Here is a 21,792-nt window from a genome sequence, read left to right on the forward strand (position 1 = left end):
CAGCGGTGGCGGCGCTGCTGGGCACCTGTGCGGTGCCGGCGCTGCTGTTCGGCGCTTTGCGCGCGGAGCGCCCGCCGACACCGCGCCCGCGGGGCGGCAGCGGCGTTTCCTTACCGGGAGGGAGGAAGCAACGAGCGCGGCGGCACTTTCCCCCGGGGCCGCGCTGCCGGTACCGTCGGACCACGGGTGCCGTTACAGGGGCACCACCGCGCCTTGCAGCCTCCGAGCTGTAGTACCGGATTTTGGGCGCCGGGCAGCAGCATCCCCGCCGTAACGATCCTCTTCTGAGCGTCAGCTGCGTGAGGGATGACTGACAGCTCAGCCCAGTAGAGACCAGCCGCAGGCGGCAACTCCTTACTGGGGGCACAGGGCTGACGTCGCCCTGCCCTTTCCCCACTCGCAGCCCGGGCAGTCCTCTTCATCGCCTCCCTTCCAAAAAGCACCCGAGCGGCTGGAGCGTTTACAGCAGTCAAGTGCAAGGAACAGACAATTCGGGTGGCCGCTTCTGTCCCTGCCCCCACACCCCATTATCTAGAGAGGAGAAGCGGCACAGGGAACCTGCAAATGGGGGGGGGGGGGGGGGGGAAGGGGGGGGTGTCCCCTGGAGCAAGCCCCAGGGATTGCTGTATCCCTCTGCATGTGGCATCAGGGTTGCGGGAGCGACAGCAGCCAGTCAGCAGACGCTGGCGAGAGATTTACAACAAAAAATAACGCCTGGTTCAGGTGGCAGCCTGAATTCAGGCAGGCCACAAGAGACCCAAAGCTGCTTCGTGCCAGAGGGGCAGCTCTGTTCGGCAGGAAAGGCCGCGGCCCAGCGCACCAGATGCGAGCGGCCCACCTGCAAGCGAGCGATACCCCGGCGACCCTGGGGCTCAGTCGGGGTGGGCACCTCCATGCTATCAGAACGCTGCTCTCCTAATCCTGCACACATGCACGCAAGGCTTCTTGCGCGGGGCTTGTCTCTTATCGAAGAGACGCTGCACGGTGTTACTTACCGCCCTGCCCTCCGGCGTGCAAAGTAATCAGACATGAAGCAGGAAAAGCAAAGAGGCCTGTCGGGATATTAGATGTCCTCAGCAGAGGACCATAGAGCCCTCGAGGTTCCATCTTTGCTCCCTACAGGAGCGTGGCTCCGCACTCCTTGCCGCTCCTGCCAGCAAGCGTCACAATTGCCCTTTGCCGCCTGCAACACGCAGTACTTAGTAGGCTGGATAGGCTGTTCTGCCAATTTGTCAGGTGAGCAGCTCTGTTCCTTTGGCTGCCTAATTTGCCTCCTTAAAACAAATGCATCAACACTCAGTTTCTTTAATTCAGACCCCTCTAAAGATCTCCTGGCCTCCATGCATTTTCAGCTAGCAACAGAGCTGAAATATAGTGCTGGTAGAAATCTAGCTGTCATCTGTCTTTGATGGCAAAAGGCTTTTGTAACTTGAAGCCCTGATGGTTTTGGCATCAAGACTGCAAGGCAAGAAATACACCTCCCCTTGAACAAGCAAGACACCTGCCAAATAGCTGAAACACTGATACATGGCTGCCTGTGATCAACACCTTTTTCTGCTAAAACCAGACCATGCTTCCCTTGTGCAGAGCCATTTGCAGTGCAGAAAGTACCTCAGCTTTCCCTGTACCAGCTCCCCAGAGAACAGCGTCTTAGTCTGACTGGAGCATGCAGCAGCCTGTTGTTGTCCCAGCCCCTTGCCCTTGAGAAAGCAGCTGCCTGTAGCAGCGGCAGAACCACTGCTGCCCAAAGGGAAAGGAATGACTTGGTGTAAAGCTCTCCAGGGTGCCTGTGTGGGTGCCTGTGTCCCATGCAGAGCCGATGACCTCAGCAGCCTGTACACAGGGCCAAGCCAACAACATAAGAAGGAGACACAGGGGTAGCAGTTTCTGCAACAACCATACTTTCCAGCCTAGCTGGACAGAGTAAGAGGCGAGAGCAAGGGGCCTGCTGGGTCCCTCAAGAGACAGAATTGCTGTAGATTGTGCCATGGCTGTTTTGCTCTTTGCCTTTGGCAGAGTTACTTCCCAGCAGTTGCGAGACAGGCACAGTCCGAGTACTGCTGCTTACAGAGCGAAAGGCACTCACTATAAAGCAGCAATTCAGAACAAGGACGGCCACTGAAGATGATAGGAATAACATGGAGAGCCTCAAGCATTAGCCAGTGTCCTGGTTTTGGCTGGGATAGAGTTAATTTTCTTCCTAGAAGCTGGTATATTGTTATGTTTTACATTTATGAGAAGAATGTGTGTCGCGGTAGAGACGGACACGACAAGTAATAGATCACACAAAATGGCTACTTTATTGTTCTAACACACCTTTTTATCCCCTTCTTCAGAGTATGTGTTAGTATATGATTAGCTTAGTTAGTAACTAACAATTCATGATTGGTGAGTTTGTCAGGACGGTTCTTCTTATCACTATCTTGTTTTCGTACTGGTCTTCTCGGATCTTTCCAGACTTCTCAAGGATATACTACAAGCTGCTCAAGGTCGCGCTGTTCTCGAACTGTCAGGAATTCCATAGACTTGTTGCATCCCCCCGACAATTCCCCCTTTTTGTATTTGTGCTAAAAATATCCTGGCTGCCCTCTGCAGGGCCCTTTGCAGAAGGCTGAAAAGACAGGGCAACATTAGAAGCATAGTTATCACAATCAAGATCACTACCCCCACAGTCTTGAGCAGAGATATCAACCATCCAGATAATCCCCAACCCTCAAATATCTTTGTCCTTGTGCTAAAAGCAAGAAATCAATTCCAGCTCTATTTTATAGCGTAGCATGTCTGACACTATCAATGTCTAGCAGTAAATCTGATAATACTACACCAGTCTGTATTCAGGGACCCCAGAATTTGTGATTCCTGGGGTGGCAATGAGGGTTAATGCCCGATCCGTGAAAACCAGGCATTCCCATCCATTGAGTCCATGACCTGCTGCACAGGGGTCTCCATCAATAAGTTCTTAAACTTTGTCAATGTCAGTGTAACCCCCTATTAAACCTGTGAAAAAGGGATAGCTTGGTGGTGTTGTACTAAGGTATAAGAAATCTTGTCCAGTCACGTCAGCCAGGGTCATCCAGATGTTTTCTTTGGTTTGCGGTGGTATCCATGCCTACGTCCATCCGAGGACTGTGAGGTAGATGAACCATCTGTACATTCTCGTGCTGTCTTGCTCCACAAATTCAGCCCAGCAATCGGTAGGTGCCAGCTTTATGTGGGCGTCCCCACGGAGGCAACGATGGCCTTGCCGTACACCAGTCTGATGCTCTTCGGAAAATCCCGGTATTTATACATTTGTAGAGGAACAGATTTCAGCACACGTGGCCAGCGGGTGCCAAAAATCCGCCTCATTTGCAACCTATGACGCATGCGCTCGCTGGCCAGGCGCGCTGCATGAGTCATAGTCATCCTCTCTATTGGTTCATGGACTTTGTGATGCGGTTGCAATGCACAGAGAATCTTGACCTGTTATATTGGTCAAGGTGACCTACACTTAGTTTTTGGTTGAGGTGGTATTAATATTGCCGCACCCTCTGGGATGTTCCAGATGATGATGGTCATTCAAATCAAGCGGGAGTCCATTGTGGGCCTGTATCTGTAGAAACACAAGCATAACCTCACCCCCAGGTTAACAGCTCACATGGTCCACTCCACTGACCAGTAACTAAATCTTTAATGTGCACTTTGATGCCTCTTTGTAAATTCTGTGTTGAAAAAAGAGAAGTGTTGAAAAAAGGAGGTAGAGAAGAATTATCCCCATAATAGAGAAAGCTAAGAACATAAACCACGTTATCTAAACATGCCTGTGGTGGTTCCCCAATCATTCCCCCTTTTTGTTTTTGAAGCTGCTGCTTCAGTGTGCCATGTGCACACAGCTCTACTATTTGTGGAGAACCATTTTGATACACTACTTTGCTGTTCCAGTTGTTGTTTTCATACCATACTACTGCTGCTTTACCTGTTTTTCCAGAACCATCTGTGAGGACAGTAGGGCCTTTCACAGGTTCTGGCTGGCTTAAGTTTTTCTGACCAAATGGTATTTCTTGAGCAAATTTCAGGAGCAGGTGCGACGGCAGATGATACGAGATCTGTCCTTGAAAACCCGCCATAGCCACTTGCAGCTTGTAATTGTTTGCCAGACACCATTCAAAGTACCAATTTTGAACAGGTAAAACAATAGTAGCTGGATCACGTCATGTTAGTTCTACACATCGTTTTCTGGCTTTTATGATTACATCAACAATAAGTTCAAACAAGCCAGGAGCAGTTTTTCGTGGCCAGAAATGACAAAAACATCCATTCTAAAATATGGGTCATCCCACTCAGAATTCCACTGCACCAAAGCACCAAATGGCACAGTTTTGTCAATTAGTACAAAGAATTGTACCAATTGAGACAGATCAATTTGAGAAACAAATTTCTGGTGTATACATTGTTCCACCCTGTGAATTACATTTAACACTTCCTTATTCAATATTCTGGGTTCTGTTGGATCATTGGAATTTTTTAATAAGTCTAATAGAGGTTGTAACTGCGAATTGGTCAGTCCAAGATAGGGCCTGATCCAGTTCAAGGATCCCATTAATTTCTGTACATCACTGAGTGTCTTAACTGCAGGGTTAAGTTTCACAGGTTGGGGCACAACCTGCTTATTTGTAATTGTCATTCCCAAATATTTCCAGGGTGCTATTTTTTGCTCTTTTTCAGGGGCAATAACTAACTCATATTGTTGTAGCAAATTCGTGGCCAAATTGTTCATGCCATTCAACTGCTCCTTGTTGTCTGACGCTAACAGAATGTCATCCATATAGTGATAACTATAACTAGTAGGGAATTTTTCCCGTACAGGTGACAGAGCTTGTGCAACAAACGATTGACAAGTGGTTGGTGAATTTTTCATGCTTTGTGGCAGAACTCTCCATTGATATCTTTTTGCCGGTTCTGCATGATTGATAGAAGGCACAGAGAATGCAAAAATTTTTTAATTTTTTTTTTTTTTTTTTTTTTTTGTCTTGGGAAGCTAGTGGAATTGTAAAAAAAAAAACCAACCCTTAAGGTCCATGACAATGATTTCCCAATCTTGAGGGATCATGGCAGGTGAAGGCATGCCTGGTTGCAGAGCCCCCATCATGGCCATGACAGCATTGACTTGCCACAGGTCATGCAAAAATCGCCATTTTCCTGATTTCTTTTTTTTTTTGTTTGTTTGTTTTTTTCACAAACACTGGAGCATTCCACAGACTGTGAGATGGTTCAATGTGTCCGGCAGCTAGTTGTTCTGCTACCAATTCTTGCAGGGCCTTTAATTTTTTCAAGTGGTAGGGGCCACTGATCCACCCACACAGGGTTATTTGTTAACCAAGTTAAAACAAGCATGGGTTGTCTAACACCCTGCAGCACAGTGGCCCCCATTAAAAATCTGTGATAATTCTCACCCCCCACTGCGACAAGCAATCCCTCCCCCATAAATTGAGGGGAGCTGCCATCACATATGGTTTAATAACTGCTTGTTGGCCCTCAGGATTGGCAATCGGAACTGGAGTGGCTGCTATCTTTGCACGTGTGAATCCTCCCAGCCCCACTACTCCCATACCAGCCTCCTCTGTTGGCCAGGTAGACGGCCACAGATAATCGGCAATAATAGTCACATCAGCTCCGGTGTCCAGGAGCCCTGCAAACCTTACTGTAGTCGGAGATCTTCCGTGATTCGACCGTGTGCACGTCATATGTGGTCAGGATGATGAGACAGTCTGAGACCAGCAGACCTGAGGGGGTCCCGTGGAGCTGAAGCCTCCAGCGCATCGCAGTCGCTGTTCTGCTTTTGAAATAGAACTCGAAAAAGGAACAAGTTGAGCAATGCGAGTACCTTTAGGGATTGGTACTGATGGGTAGGGGGTCGAAATCATTGCACAAATTTGACCTGTTAAAGCAGCATCAATAACTCCCACATGCACGATTATTCCATTCAACGTGCTACCTGATCTTCCCGGTAGCAATGCACTCAGTCCCCGCCCTATAGGACCCCTTGCATTAAGAGGGACCTTAACGATGTCTTTCGTGGCTAGAGTTACTGTGTCGGCGGTGGATACATCCAACCCTGCTAAGCCAGCTGTCGCAGCTGACAATTGTTCGCAGAGAGGAATTGGCCGGCTGTCGGGAGGGGATTTGTTCTCCTTGCGCGCCCTCTCACACTCATTTTGTGGTTTTCCTGTAGCGGCTGTCCATTAGCATGAAATTTGGAATGACACTGTTTTGCAAAGTGTCCTGATTTCCCACATTTCTTGCAAGTAATCTCCGGTGAGTGGTGCACCGGTTGTTTACCTGGTGATGTTTTGTGTGGAGAAGTTACCATGATGTGCCCTTCGCTGCCACACCCAGAGCACTTCCCAACTTTAGAACATGCAGCTACCATGTCAGGGACAGAAGGATCTCCTGGCAGAGCCTGTATGATCTTTTGACAGTCCTCATTAGCATTATCTTTTACCAACTGTTTGCATAGCATTTGTCTTAAGACCGCATCTTCTACCTGTTTTTCCAGGGCAGCAGATATTTTTTCTACAAATTGTAAAAAGGGTTCTGTGGGGCCTTGGCGGATAGTGATGTATTTTTGCTTCGGAGCTGCCATATCCATTGTTCGCTTTATTGCCATAAGGCCTATATTTCGTGCTTGTTCGAGAGCCAGCGGAGGCCATGTAGCCTGTAGCTGAGGCTTACTATACTGCCCTTCACCAAGCAAAGCATCCTCTCCAAGGCCTAATCTCGGGTCACCCTGTGGCAGTCGTGAATTATGCAGCGCCGCTGCGCGTGCCATCTGCCTCCAGGTGGATTGAAATACTTGCAATTGTACGGGCTGAAACAGCACTTGTGCTAGATGCATAATATCATATGGACACAGCAGATCTGTGCTAATTATACGAATAAGTTGCATTACCTCAGGAGAATTGATTCCAAATTTTTGTACTTTATTCTGCAAATCCTGCACTACTCTCCAGCCTATGGGATTGTGCTCATCGTGCCGGTTTGTGCCTGCAGTAGCTTTGAAAACAGGAAATGTAACAGGAGCCTCTGCTGCGTTATCTAGAGGCTTTAGAAATGCACGTGTTAAAGAGCACGGGCTGAGGCGTTCTACTAGATCCCAGTTGCCGGAGTCGGCAGCATATCTTCTAACTCCCTCCCAAAATTGATCAGGGGATCTCGGGGCCACAGTTACCGTGGACGGAGGGAGAGTCCATGGCAGGGGTTCTTTTGGTATGGTTTTATCTGCGAGCTGCAGGGATCGCATAGCGTCAATTAGAGATTTTTCTGCCTCAGCTTCATTTTTGCTCTCATTTTCCGTGCGGCCCTCACATTCGGTTTGAGTCTCACCATCCTTTCGGCCCTCACTTTCGTTACGGCCCTGGCTTTCGTTACGGCCCTCGCTTTCCGGCTCAGTGTTAATCGCCACATTTTTCTCTTCGGGGGGGGCTGATGGAGTCACCCCTTCTGCCGCCGCACCAGTAGGTGAGGAGGGCCCCTCATCGCCCGGTAAAGTAATTAATGGCGTAGGAGGAGGAGGTGAATAAGGGTATGATCTGATTTTGCTTGTGAGGGGTTTTCTGCCCGCAACTGCTGATATTGCAGCATCAGCCGCAGCTGTTACTTGAGCAGAAACTTTTTCATTGATAACATTTTCTGATTTCTCATCTTTCTTTTGCTGATCTTTCGCATCACATTCTGCTTTCCATTCCTTCAGGGTCTCACGTAATAGACGCCATACGATCACCAACTTACAGAGCTCTTTCTGTCCTTTAGAGATCTCATCAAACATTTTCCAGCCCACTGTTTGCCATGCATCCACACTGAATGCAGTAACTGTTGTGGCTGTAAAGCCTTGCACCTTACACCGTATTGAAATCCGTTTCAGGCTTTGTTCTGGGGTTTTAACCCCTTTTCTTTTTAACAGGGCTTTCCAGGTAGACAAAATCGTCTCCTTTTCTTTTGTTAATTTCTGCCCCATTCTAACAGTTTAGTCCCCGGTGGCTCACTTTATTAGGTGTCTAGGCTCAGGTCCGGACCAGGCAGATTCCACTGCTCTCAGGTTCACCGGGCTCCGTCTCCGCAGCTTTTCTCGCTGCCGGTATACTCTTTCGCAGCTCTCGTCGCCGCTGGTATACTTCTCTCTAGTGCTGGATTTATCACCGTTAGATGATCTGTTCGCTCAGGCGCATCGGGGTCACCATTTGTCACGGTAGAGATGGACACGACAAGTAATAGATCACACAAAATGGCTACTTTATTGTTCTAACACACCTTTTTATCCCCTTCTTCAGAGTATGTGTTAGTATATGATTGGCTTAGTTAGTAACTAACAATTCATGATTGGTGAGTTTGTCAGGACGGTTCTTCTTATCACTATCTTGTTTTCGTACTGGTCTTCTCGGATCTTTCCAGACTTCTCAAGGATATACTACAAGCTGCTCAAGGTCGCGCTGTTCTCGAACTGTCAGGAATTCCGTAGACTTGTTGCATCCCCCGACAAATGTGGATAACACACTGATGTTTTCAGTTGTTGCTAAGCAGCGTTTAGACTAAGTCAAGGATTTTTCAGTTTCTCATGCCCAGCCAGCAAGAAGACTGGAGCAGCACAAGAAGTTGGGAGGGCACACAGCCAGGGCAGCTGACCCGAACTGGGCAAAGGGGTATTGCATACCATGTGAGGTCATGCCCAGTATATAAACTGGGGGCAGTTGGCGTGGGGGGGCGCGTCGCTGCTCAGGAACTAACTGGGCATCAGTCAGCGAGTGGTGAGCAATTGCATTGTGTATCTCTTGCATTTTGTATATTCCAATCATTTTATTATTATTGTCATTTTATTATTGTTATTATTATTAGTTTCTTTCTTTCTGTCCTATTAAACTGTTCTTAACTCACAAGTTTTACCTTTTTCCTTTGATTCTCTCCCCCATCCCACTGGGTGGGGGGGGAGTGAGTGAGCAGCTGCATGGTGCCTAATTGCTGGCTGGGGTTAAACCACAACAGCCAGGCAGGGCTTGCAACTAACCTTGTGTCATGGTTTAATCACAGCCAGCAATGAAGCCCCATACAACCGCTCACTCACTCCCCTCACAGCGGGATGGGGGAGAGAATCAGAAGGGTAAAAGTGAGAAAACTCGTGGGTTGAACAGCCCCCTTGCCAACCTCCCCTCTAGTTTTATTACTGAACATGATGTCATATGGTCTGGAATATCCCTTGGGTCAGTTGGGGTCAGCTGTCCCAGCTGGGTCCCCTCCCAACTTTCTGTGCACCCCCAGCCTGCTCGCTGGTGGGATAGGGTGAGGAGTGGGGGTGAGTGCAGGGAAGCGTGGGGGGGGGAGTTTGGGTGGGGGGCACTGGGCTGGTGGGGGGGTGCAGGCAGCACCCTGGGCTCTGGAGGCAGATGGGTTTGGGGGGGGCGGTGTGGAATGTGGGGTGTTGGAGAGGGGCACGAGACAGGAGGGCAGGGGATGTGAGTGGGTATGTCTTGCGTGGAAAAGACAGCTGGGATTGTTTCAGTGGGAAGCATTTGGGAGTGGAGAGACATGGGGTGGGGGCGGATGGGCGAAGGTATGTGTGTAGAAACATGCATGGGGGCATGTACACTGATATATGGTAGTTGATATATATTCCAGATGTCAATTATATTTCGTAGTTTGTAAGCAATAAGTAGGTACAAGCAGAATAGATGGTTTCCTTTAATGAGATAAAGACATCCTGCAACTCAAGTATTTAAAGGATGTGTAGATAGATTTGTAAGAACACAGGAAAACAGACATATGGACTCAAGGACGAGAGAAACTGAGAATGCAAGTAAGAAGATAAGGGGTGATTTGTTGGCATGAGAACAGCACTTTGGGGGTCAAAGATTATTTGGCATGAAAGATACAAGAAGAACAAAGGAAAACCAGAAGTTTAATATCAAAATATTGAAAAGGGTAAAGAACGGTTAAGCGAGGAAGAGGATGATAAGACCCCCGAAGAACACCCAATGACCACCCAAGGCAACAACTGCGACTGCACAAAGGGCATTTGCATATGTTAATTATTTCTTAGAAATGTAATGAATATGTATAGGGTTTCTGGGAAATGTAATGAATATTTATATCACACATGTATATAAACTTCACTAACAAGCTTTACGGTGTGCACGATAGGTGGAGCAATCCCTCGTGTACCCAGCGCTGAAATAAACATGCCTGCCTTATAACTCACTCTCCGAGTTGTAAAGTTTGTTCTGCCCGTCAACACCGGGGGTCCACCCAGAATAATCCACAGCAGGTGACTCAACTGGGATAACCTGCAACAGATAATCCACTCTGGATAACTGACCCACACCAGATAATCCCCACCAGGTGCCCCACAGAGGGGAGCATGCCAGAGGATGGTGCCATGTCTCTTGCTCAGGCTCTGCTCCACACTGTTCCTCCTCCATTCCTGCCCTGGGACAGGCTCCCCAGGGCACAAACATCCCCGGTCCCTCTTGGCCCTGCACTCTCCCCACCAGACAGCCCTTGCTGCCGTACCTGCAGGGCACCCACTGGAGACAGAGCCAGGAGCCTCCACACACAGGGCTGGCCCCATACCACCACTATGCTTAATGACCGACAGGCAAACCTGGGCTGGGGGGCATCTGCTGAGCACATCTGAAAAACAAAAATCCCAATTGTATTTCAGCATATTAAAAAACAGTAAAGAAGAAAGTAGAGGAATTCTGTCAGAAGAAGGGATAGTAGTTGAGGTAAAGGCGGATTCCCGGTAAACAGGTCAGCTCGAAATACAACACATCCTTTAGAAGCTAGACTGATTTGAACACTTCAAAGCAGTATTAAGACTAATTGATACGGTTTTTAACACCTTCTTAGCATACAAGTAAACACTCTTGCTGGTGTTGGAAAACATCTCCTCCCTTCCTTACAGCACTGCTGCAGGGAAATAACCCTGGGAGGCTGCAGGATGAGGTTGTACACAGTCAGAATCTACGCTTACGGATCCACCACAACAGCTGCAGCCCTTGCGCTGCTGTCACTGCGGATCTTGCTTGCTTGGTCAATAAAGCTGAAAGTAAAGTGTAAAACTTTAAAGAGTAAAATGAAAAATAAAGAATAAATCCCATTAATTCTCTTTATACAAAAAAGGTATGCCCATGTTTATATACATCCAATAAAAATACTTATACAATAAAAGTATTCCATTTTCCTTTTGCATTAACTTAGTGAATTGATACCATTACATTATCTATCTCCAAAATACACAGTTAAAATTTGACTAGGGCGTTTTTTGTATGTTACATAATGAGGAGGGACACCTGGCCAGCTGAGCTGCCCAAGAGAGATGCTACTGAACTGCCAGGGAAATGCGCCATTGAAAGCCAGACAGAAAGAAAGTACTTCAGAGCACTCCATCAAAATATCAGGAGAAAAACCCCATAACATTCAGTTGCCTCTCTTTTTAAACATTTAGAAAAATACCTAACTGCTTATGTACATCTAATAAATTATATGCTACAGCTATTTGGCAGTTACAGTTTAAACAATGCAAGTCGGTTTGTAAATTATACAATTTTAACTTTTTAAAAAAAGTTTCATTTCTGGTAGAAAAAAATCGGTGAGATAAGAGATCCCTCATACAGTTTTACTTTTGAAAAAAAAAAGAAAGAAAAAATCAAATCCCCCTGCTGCAATACCTCAGACTACCAAAAAGGACTGGCAGATTTGCTAATGCTTTTGGCTGAACTGAAGCATGCAGACTAACACATTTTCATGGTATCTCAACTGTTACAACTGAGAACCCAAAGAGCAGCAAAGCCACCAACTTTAGGCAGATGGGCCGTGCTTGGTTCTTTGGAAGGAAATTTACTTTTTTTCCTTTTCTTTCTTTTTTTTTTTTTTTTTTAAGAAGAGTGAAAAGTCTTGGCAGTAGAAGTCCTCAGCAACAAGCACATCATCTCTGAAGATCCACTCTGATGGGAAGTTCATAAAAATGCAAATTCTTCAGATCAGAAAGATTTCCATTTTGGAGAGTCTCTTTCCAACTGAAATCAAAATTACACACTGTAGGACAGTGGTCCCTGGTCCCTCAACTTTGCTTCCAGAGGGCTGGGGGTCTGAATCCATCCCCAACAAAAAACACATGGGCTAACTGGGATATTCCTGCAGTTGCCAGGTTCTTCTTCATCATCTGCATAAAACCAAAGCAACGTGGCCTTCTGCTTACCTGCTCCACACAGACTCCATTGGATCCTGCAGCTGCCATCACTTCTGGCACCTAAGATACCAAGAGACAGAAAACTACCATTGCACTTGTGAGAAATCACCGGCTCCATGCTCCTCCTTGCTACTTCCCAGCTCACCTCAAACGCCCATCCAAGTCCAAAGGCAGCCTGCAAGGCACCTGCAAAACCAAAGAGAAACGCTTAACCGACCGGCCACGTGATTCTCTGCTCTTAGACACTAACCCAACTGACAACCGCCTCACCGTGGACTGCTCATTGGCATGCAGCTTCACCCTTCCGATCCTGCTTGCGGCACCTGCAAAAACCAAAGCAAAAAGACATATGCTGAGATACTGTCCAAAACTACAGCCTGCCTGCACCGATTCCCATCTCCCGCACCTTTACCTTGGCCGCTCGCCTGTCTGGCCTCTGCCATTGACAGTTTGCCACCTTGAGGCCTGGGTACCACCTGTAAAACACAAACAACAAGGGATGCTTCTAACTTCACCAATAATACAATACCTGAAAAACAACTGCTGCTTCAGCCCACTAGTCATTGCTCACCTTGTCTGAGTCAGCTCTGGTGCCAATATCCCACTCTGCACCTTAAAAATAAAAAAAAACCCAAAATCTGTAAGTCAGTCGCACAGCCACCAGTCACATCTTTCCTCTGTCACCACATGCTGACCCACCCTGTTACGGCACTCTGCTCGCATCTCCTCTGTTGCCCTTTGGTGCAGAGCTCGTCCCTCTGCATCTGCAAAAGCAATATTGAACAAGTCACCTGGATGTGGAGCAATAGCTGAACAAATTCAAAGGGTTTGCTTCCATTTAGGAATACCATCTAGATTCCCTGCCTGGCACAAGCTCACATTTTGCATTACCTGACCTGACTTTATCTGTAGGAATAAACAAAAAAAACCCTGCCAAAAAAAATTTCTAACCAAAACCCAGAAAATATGACACTGTACCATGGAGCAACCGACACTGCCCAATAGATGAAGCCATAAGGATGAGAGGTCTGCTGCAAAGATGGTTGCTGACATGATGAGGTACTCGGGAAGGGATCTGAACAGAGTATGGATGTCCTCAGGGGACCAGGGACCGAACGGAGGCAACCGACATGGCGGAGGGGAAGGTAAGCGTGCTCTGGGGCACAATGAAAGCCTGAGGAAGAGTTGTCTCTGAATAAGAAAGAAACAAAGCCTGCTGCACAACTCAAGGGTAGTGACGGAACACAAGGACGCTCGCAGGAAGCATTGGGACAGAAATAGAGGGGTGCTGAGGTGGCCAGAGACACAGAAGAAGTCTTGAGGGCACAAAAGTGCTCAGGAGGGGATTTGAACAGAGTACAGATGTCATGAGGGAGACACTGACCCACTGGAGGCAAGCGAGATGGAGGAGAGGAGAGAAAGACTGCCCCGAGGAAGAGGGATGACCTGAGATGTTCTGACAAACCAAGAGGGGTACAAATGACACTCCAGAGACAACAGTGTGCCGAGGAGACCCTCTAAAGCCAGGGGATGAACTAAGAGAAAAGACAAAAAATAAAAGACAAAAAAAACTTACAAAGCAACAGGGTATGTGACAAACAAGAAAGAATTAAAGAAGTAGGGATAGAGAGCTTGATAAAAGTAGACATAGAAAGAAAATTAAAAAAAAAAAAGGGTACAAGGCAGGAGGAAAAATTTAAAAAATAGGGATGGAAAACTAGATAAAAGTAGACATAGAAAAGAAATTTAAAACCGAAGGCATTAATGGAGGAAAAAAATGAAAAACTAGGGACAACAAACTAAATAAATGGACAGATAAAGAAAATTTAAAAAACGACAGTACCCAACCGACAAGAAAGAATTAAAAAACAGGGACAGGAACTAGATAAAAGCAGACATAGAAAAAAAAATTTAAAAGCAACAAGATTAAGGAAATTAAGGAACAAATTAAAGAACAGGAACATCAAACTCAAGAAACAAAGACATAGAAAAAAAATTTTAAAACTATAAGGTACAGCTCAGACTAGAATGAAATAAAAAATAAAGACAGGGAAATGGATAAAAGTAGATATTGAAAAAATTTAAAAGCAATGTAACACAGAACAGGCAGGAAATAATAAAAAAATAGGGGTAGGCATCTTGATAAAAGTAGTCATAGAAAGAAAATTTCAAAAGTGACAACATAGAGGACAGATAGGAAAAAAGTAAATAATAGAGACAGAAAAATACATAGAAGTGAACATAGAAACAAAAATTCAGAAGTGAAGACATTGAGAGGAAAAAAATTAAAAACAGCAAAAAAACCTAAATAAAGACATAGAAAGAAAATTCTAAAAGCAACTGGGTACAGGCTAGACTAGAATGGATTAAAAAATAAAGACGGCGAACTCGGTAAAAATAGACAAGGAAAGAAAACTCAAAACCAGCAGGGTACAGGACAGACAGGAAACAATTAAAAAACAGGGAGAGACATCTTAATAAAAGTAGACACAGAACAAAAATTTTCAAAGTGACAGGATACAGGAAACAGGAAAAGATTAACAAATAGGGACATACAAGTAGATAATAGAACACCTAGGAAAAAAAATTGCAAAATGAAAAGAATTACGAGAGCAAAATATTGAAAAAATAGAGACAGTGAACTAAAGAAAAGTAGACATAGAAAGAAAATTTTAAAAGCAATGCAGTTCATGACAGCCAGATAAGAATTACAAAATAGAAACAGGAACTGGATAAATGTAGACACAGAAAGAACATTTTAAAAGCAACAGGATTAAGGAAATAAAGAAAAAAAATTAAAAAATAGGGACAGTGAACTAAAACAGAGACATATATAGCAAATTTAAAAACCAACAGGGTACATGACAGAAATGAATTAAAAAATAGGAAGGGGAGCTTGAGAAAAGTAGAGGCAGAAAGAAAATTTAAAAATCAACAGCACTAAGGAACAACAAGAAAGAATTAAAAAATAAAGACAGTGCATGGGATAAAAGTAGACATTAAAAGGGCATTTAAGAAAATAAAGAAAAAAATTGAAAAATAAGTACAGTGAAGTAGAACACAGACAAAAAGAAAATTTAAAAAGCAAAGGTGTAAAGGACAGACAAGAAAAAAATTAAAAAATAGAGACAACTAGGTAAAAGGAGACATAGAAAATATTAAAAGCACCAAGGACTAGGAAAATAAAGGAAAAATTAAAAAACTGACAGCAAACTAAATAAACAGAAACATAGAAAGTAAATTTTAAAACTAATGGGGATTAAGAGAGGAAAATATTAAAAAATAGAGACAGAAAACTAAATAAAAGCAGGCATTAAAAAATTTTAAAAGCCATGGGATTAAGAGAGGAAAAAATTTAAAAGATAGCGATAGCAAACAAAATAAATGGAAACATAGCAAGTACATCTTAAAAGCAAGGGGGTACATGACAGACAGGAAAGAAATAAAACATAGAGATAGGGAGCTTGATAAAAGTAGACACAGAAACAAAGTTCAAAAATCCAAGGGATTAAGAGAGGAAAGCATGAAAAAATAGGGAAAGCAAACTACATAAACAAAAATATAAAGAAAATTTAAAAAGCAAGGGCACTAAGGAAATGCAAGAAATAATAAAAAATAAAGACGGCAAACTGGATAAAAGCAGACATAGATAATGTTTAAAGCAACAGGGATTAAGGAAATAAAGAAAAAAATTACAGAAATTAAAAGCAAGGGCACTAAGGAAAAACAAGAAATAATTAAAAAATAAGGAAACTGAACACGATAAAAGTAGATAGAAAATTTTAAAAGCAATGGGGATTAAGGAAATAAGGAAAAAATTTTAAAATAGCAACAGCAAACTAAAATGGAGACTTAGAAAATTTTAGACGTGATGGCACTAAGGAAACACACGAAATATTTAAAAGAAAATACAGCGAAACAAACTGGGATAAATGTATCCAATTTAAAAAGTGACGGGGATTAGGGAAATAAACTGAACAAAACAAAAAGAAATGACGGAAAACTAAAATGGAGATGTAGAAAGAAATTTTAAGAAGTGATGGCACTAAGGAAAAACAAGAAAAATTTATTAAAAAATAAAGACAGCAAACAAGATAAAACTAGAAAACTATAAAAGCCAAGGGATTAAGAGAGAAAAGAAGTAAAAAATACCAACAGTGAACTAAAATACAGACATAGACAAGAAATTTTAAAGAGACAGCACCGCAGAAAGAGAAGACATAATTAAAAAATAAAGACAGCAAACAGGATAAAAGCAGGCATAGAACAAAAATTTAAAAAGCAAGGGCACTAAGGAAAGAAATTATTAACAGAAGACAGATAATAAAGGATGTTGAAATATGTTTAAATTCTATAAAAGAAAATAGTTAAGGCCACATAATGAATATGGGGAATTAGTTGCTAGAGAGCATTACTGAGTTTATAAAAAAGACGGTCTGCTCAGAAACAGCTTCCACATCCTATGTGATATCCAGACTTTGTCTGGAGGTTTGGACTTGGAGATCTTAGTTCATGAAGAGCAGACCATGAGTACCTCCTGCTCTCCTAGGTTTGTCTGCTCTTACCTGTGGCAATCTACTGCCTGTGTTTAAAAAAAATTGCTTACTCTTTTACTGAGTTAGACTGTGAATGTGCCTTGCAGGTGGCCCACCAGCCAAGAAGTCCAGCAGGCTGCATCTTTTCTTTTCTTTTCTCTGTGAAACAAACTCTGCATAAGAACTTTCCTAAGCTGACCCAAACTGGGAAGCCTGTGCTTTCCCAGGAATTAGCTGAAATACACGAATTTTGGAATTCAGAGTCTTGTTAGCATATTGAAAATGGTGACATGACTGCATGGCAATTCCCTTACTATTTCTTTTCCTTAACTGTATTGTTTAAATAGGAGGAGGATGTTTGGATGGAATGTTTGCAAGAGTAAACATTTGCATGAATTACTGCTGACAAATTCATATTCAAATGAGTGTCAGTTTCATAGGGTATCAGAGTTTGGAAAAATAATGCCACCTTGCTGTTCTAGTAACTTGTTCCCATTGCACCTCATCTATTCTCAAGAATCAAAGTAATTAAGTGCAAATGCAAGCTACAAAGAGAATGGCTGCTATCAATATTCTATTAGCAAATTCAAGTTATAAATGCAAAATATGAAAGTTTAGGCAGCAACAATGACTTCAATTTTCCAAGTGGTAGTCAGGTTTCCATTATTTTAATAACAAAATAAAACTGCTCAAATCAGTGTTGTTTATACAGTCCAACAATAGTGATTAAGTTGTACAACTTTTTAACTATTATGTTTTAATTAGCATTCAAACAGTAGAAAACAAAACCCCAAGATTCACATATTACAGAAGGGGATAATTATGAGTTTACGCATCAAATCCAGGAAATACATGGAAAAAGTATTTCAGCTGTTGTGTGATTTTTAGGGTTTTTTTCCTTTCAGCATCTCAATATGTCTACCTTCTATCATAAAGCTATTTTTTCATTCATATATGGAAGGACTCATAAAACTAACATTAGTAATAGTAACTCTGTTTACAGGAAAAATAAGTGCACTAAATTAATGCTCACATTAAATACCACGATATGTTATTGCTGATAAATGTCTGTTCACAAAGCTCCCATAACATCAAACTTCAACATGCAACCCTGAATCCTTTCTCTCCTGTGTATTTGATAAGCACATACCAGTGAAGTGCTTTGTTTGCACACTAGCAGGTCTTTTATATAGATGCACAACTCAAAGGTGACGTTTACACTGTTCAGCTTATTCAAAGCCAATGCATTGAGTAACAAAGATTTATACCAACTTTTACTTTGGGTGGCTCAAAGCAACTCTATGATGAAGCAAAAGAGCAGTAGCAGATAAATAGCAAGAATCATGGGCATGGGGGCCCAAATGATGTTCCCTCAATCCTGCCAGTGTGGGGAAATGAGGAGAAGGGCACTAACAGGACAAGTCAATAATTGGTTGCAGAGCTGGTGTTGGTGACAAGGTTTTAAGTTGTATGACCATGGGATGCTGCTTGCAGATCACCGTCTGCTTGAGAGAGATAAGATCCACCTCACTAAGCAGGGCAAAGCTATTTTTGCCAGTAGGATGGCTGACTGCATAAGGAGGGCTTTAAACTAAGAATGGAGAGGGAGAGGGTAACCAGCAGCCCTGTGAGGGAGTGATAGACATGGTCGAAGAGCAAAGGGCATGGGGTGATGTGACAGGAATGGAACACAAAATCAACAAGATGGGACTTAAGTGAGGTAACCTCCAGCACTTGCATGTAAAGCAAGGAAATGCCTACAAGGCACCATGATGGAGAAATCCCCCCCCAATCCCTTCCTAGGCAGTCAACATGCTGGGGTGCCTCTCTAAAGTGCCTGTATACTAATGCATGCAGTATGGGGAACAAACATTATGAGTTAGTCTGTGTGCAGTTAGCCCTGTGTGCAGGGCTATGATCTTGTTTGGACGTGGTGGGATGGCACCCATGACTGGAGCATTTCAATGAAGGGAGACTGGCCCTTTAGGAAGGACAGGCTAGGAAAACAAGAAGGGCAAGTTGCCCTTTATGTGAACGAGCAGTTGGAGTGCACGCAGCTCTGCCTGGGGATGGATGAGGAACTGAATGAGAGTTTATGGGGGAGGATTAAAGAGAGGACAAGTGAAAGTGACATTATAGTGTGTGTCTGCTATAGACTGTCTGACCAGGAATAACAAGCAGATGAGGTAGACAGATAGGAGCAGCCTCACATTTGCAAGCCCTGCTCCTCATAGGGGACTTCAACCACCCAGATATTTGCTGGAGGGACAACACAGCAGGGCATAAGCAATCCAGGAGGTTCCTGGCGTACACTGAAAACTTTCTCTTCCAAGTGATGAAGGAGCCGGCAAGGAGCAATGAAGCGCAGTGCTCTGCTGGACCTCATACCAATGACAGGCTTGTTGGGAGTCTAAAGCCCGAAGGCACCCTTGGCTGCAGTGACCATAAGATGCTGGAGCTCAGGATCCTGAGGGAAGAGAGGAGTGTAAACAACAGGCTCACAGCCCTGGACTTCGTGAGAGTGAACTTTGGCCTCTTCAAAGATCTGCTCGGAAAAGTCCCATGGGACAAGGCCCTGGAGGGAAGAGGGACCCAAGAAAGCTGGCTAATATTCAAGGATCACCTCCTACAAGCTCAAGGGCAGTTCATCCCAGCGACCAGGAAGTCAGGCAAAAATGCCAAAAAATGTGTAGATGAACAAGGAGCTCCTGGTCAAGCTCACACACATAAAGGAAGCATACAAAGGGTAGAAGCAAGGATGGGTAACGTGGCAGGAATACAGAAACCCTGTTAAGCATATAGGGATGAAGTTAGGAAAGTTGAAGCCCCGCTGGAATTGGATCTAGCCAGGGATGTCAAAGACAACAAGAATGGCTTCGGTAAGTACAGAGGTGACAAAAGGAAGAGTAGGGAAAATGTGGGCCCATTGTTAAATGAGACGGGTGGCCTGGTGACACAGGTGAGTTCCCGAATGCCTTCTTTGCCTCAGTCTTTACTAGCAAGACTGGCCTTCAGGACTCCCAGAGACTGTGGGAAAAGGCTGGAGCGAGGAAGATGTACTCTTGGTGGAGGAGGATCAGGTCAGGGGATACTTGAGCAAACTGGACATACATAAGTCCATGGACCCTATGCATGGGATGCACCCATGAGCGCTGAGGGAACTGGCAGATATCATTGCGAGGCCACTCTCAATAATCTTTGATTGATTATGGTTGACTAGGAGAGGCGCCAAAGGTCTGGAGGAAAGCAAACGTCACCTCCATCTTCAAGAAGGGCAAGAATGAAGACACATGGAACTACAGGCTGGTCAGCCTCACCCTGATCCCTGGGATAGTGATGGGGCAGCTAGTCCTGGAAACCATTCCCAGGCACTTCAGTGAGAAAAAAATCATCACGAGTCATCCGTACGGCATTACCAAGGGGAAGTCATGCTTGACCACCTTGACAAACTTATATGATAAAAGTGACTGGCCTGGTAGATGAGGGGAGAGCAATGGGCATTTGTCTATCTGGACTTCAGTGAGGCCCTTGGCACCGTCTTCCACAAGATTCTCACACCCAAGCTGTTGATGTCTGGGACAGACAGGCAGACGGTGAGGTGGACTGAAAACTGGCAGGCTGAAAACGCACAGCGACGCCGGGGCAGCGCCCAGCCGCCAGCGCAGCGGCCACGCCGCCGCGGCCGCCCCGCCGCCTCTGCGCGGCGGTAAGGGCCGGGCCCGCGCGCCCGCTTCTGGGAGAGGCGCTTTTCCCGCCCCCCCCCTCCCCTGTCGGCCCCAATGGCCACCACCCTCCTCCTCCCCCGGAAGCGGCGTGCGGGTTTTCCGCCTTTGAGCAGGAACTCTACGCAACACAACTGAAGGCGGAAGGGGGGGAGGCAGGGCGTTATTGAGGGAAAGAGCCCCGAAACGCCGCCGCGAGGGCTGGCGGGTGGCGGGCTGCGCCATGGCGTTGTCGCCCTAGCGCCCGCACCTGCCATGGGGAAGAGGAGGGGGAGCGAGGCGAAGCAGGCGGCAACTACAAATCCCGGCAAGCCGTGCCGCGCTCCCGCCCCCCCCCCCCCCTCCCTCCCCGCCGCCCCCGGGTTGAAGAGGAAGCGGAGGCGCGCTGGGTCGGGGCGTTGGTGCGCCCTCGGGTGCTGGCGGCGGCGGCGCGGTGAGCGGGGCTGGGGCGTTGCGAGGGGCGCGGAGCCGTCGCTTAGCAACCCGACCCCCGCGGGGCGGCCGGGCGAGGAGCGGGCGCCCGGCGGAGCGGCCGCTTCCTCACCCGCCGCCCTCCCGGGCTGTGGCGGCGGGGCGGCCTGGCGGCGGGGCGTCGGTGCGGGTGAAGAAACGTGAGTCAGCAAAGCCGCCCGCCGGGGCCGCCCCGTCGGGGCCGCGCCCGGGTGGGCGGCGGCTCCGCGCCGCTCACGGAGATCTTCCGCTGGGCAGGACGGCGCTGGTTTTGAAGCCAGAAGCTGAGCCTGCTGGCTCTGGGGTGGTCCTGAAGCGGCCAAAAGCACCCATAGCTGCTAATTAGGCCTGAACTCGCTCCGCGTCTGTCCCTAAACCGTCCTCTGTGTTCTGGCGGGGGTGCGGCGCCGTTAGGCTAGAGCTCCGGTCTGACTCTTGCTGGGGTTTTCAGACTTGAGCGCGTTAATGAACTCCGGCGGTACGCTATAGCTATGGTTGCTGGACGAAAATAGGTGCTGGGATGCTTTGTAGATTAGGCCACGTTTTGCGTATTTGGGAAAATACAGTACCGTGATTCGAGTCAAAATTGTTACCGCTTTTTGTGGTATTACTGATAACTATCAGTGAATGACATGGAGAGGCTTGTTGAGTGCAGGTAGGCTGTAAAGCCAAAGTAGGCATAAAACAGAAAATCCTATATAGTTAAGGAAAACTTACAAAATAAAATGATGAAGTATGTTTTGGTTTGTTTCTCTTTAGATAATGGAGTCTCACAGCTCTGCCAACATTCGCAAGAGTAAATCACCAGCTTCCGAAAGCGAAGATGAGATTGAGTTCATTGGAGTAAGTAGACCTTGTACTGGAAACA

The 21,792-nt window shown here is 45.6% G+C and overlaps 1 protein-coding gene and 1 long non-coding RNA gene across 9 annotated transcripts in view; one reads left to right on the forward strand and one right to left on the reverse strand.

The window, feature by feature from the left end:
- Positions 1-11,686: 11,686 nt before the first annotated feature.
- On the reverse strand, positions 11,687-12,984 carry LOC126046205 (uncharacterized). 2 transcript variants are annotated; one of them, XR_007508257.1, is made up of 7 exons: positions 12,917-12,984; positions 12,789-12,829; positions 12,630-12,693; positions 12,488-12,540; positions 12,363-12,403; positions 12,227-12,277; positions 11,687-12,044 (listed from the first exon to the last, which is right to left on the reverse strand). It is a non-coding gene; the product is annotated as an uncharacterized LOC126046205 (long non-coding RNA). The 2 variants fall into 2 exon arrangements; XR_007508256.1 differs by having other exon boundaries at positions 11,687-12,277.
- Positions 12,985-20,218: 7,234 nt separating this feature from the next.
- The window catches only part of ZNF451 (zinc finger protein 451), a 45,970-nt gene continuing 44,396 nt past the window's right edge, over positions 20,219-21,792 (forward strand). For 2 of the 7 annotated variants that reach the window (XR_007508254.1, XM_049818281.1), the window contains exons 1-2: positions 20,219-20,345; positions 21,684-21,767. Coding sequence is in view for 6 of the 7 variants with exons in the window: in XM_049818281.1 (XP_049674238.1) it covers positions 20,232-20,345; positions 21,684-21,767 (198 nt within the window). In the remaining variant the exon portion in view is untranslated. The other 5 variants (XM_049818283.1, XM_049818287.1, XM_049818285.1 and 2 more) reach the window with 5 other exon arrangements.

The sequence above is a fragment of the Accipiter gentilis genome, chromosome 15, assembly GCF_929443795.1.
Source record: "Accipiter gentilis chromosome 15, bAccGen1.1, whole genome shotgun sequence".
Taxonomy (NCBI): domain Eukaryota; kingdom Metazoa; phylum Chordata; class Aves; order Accipitriformes; family Accipitridae; genus Astur; species Astur gentilis.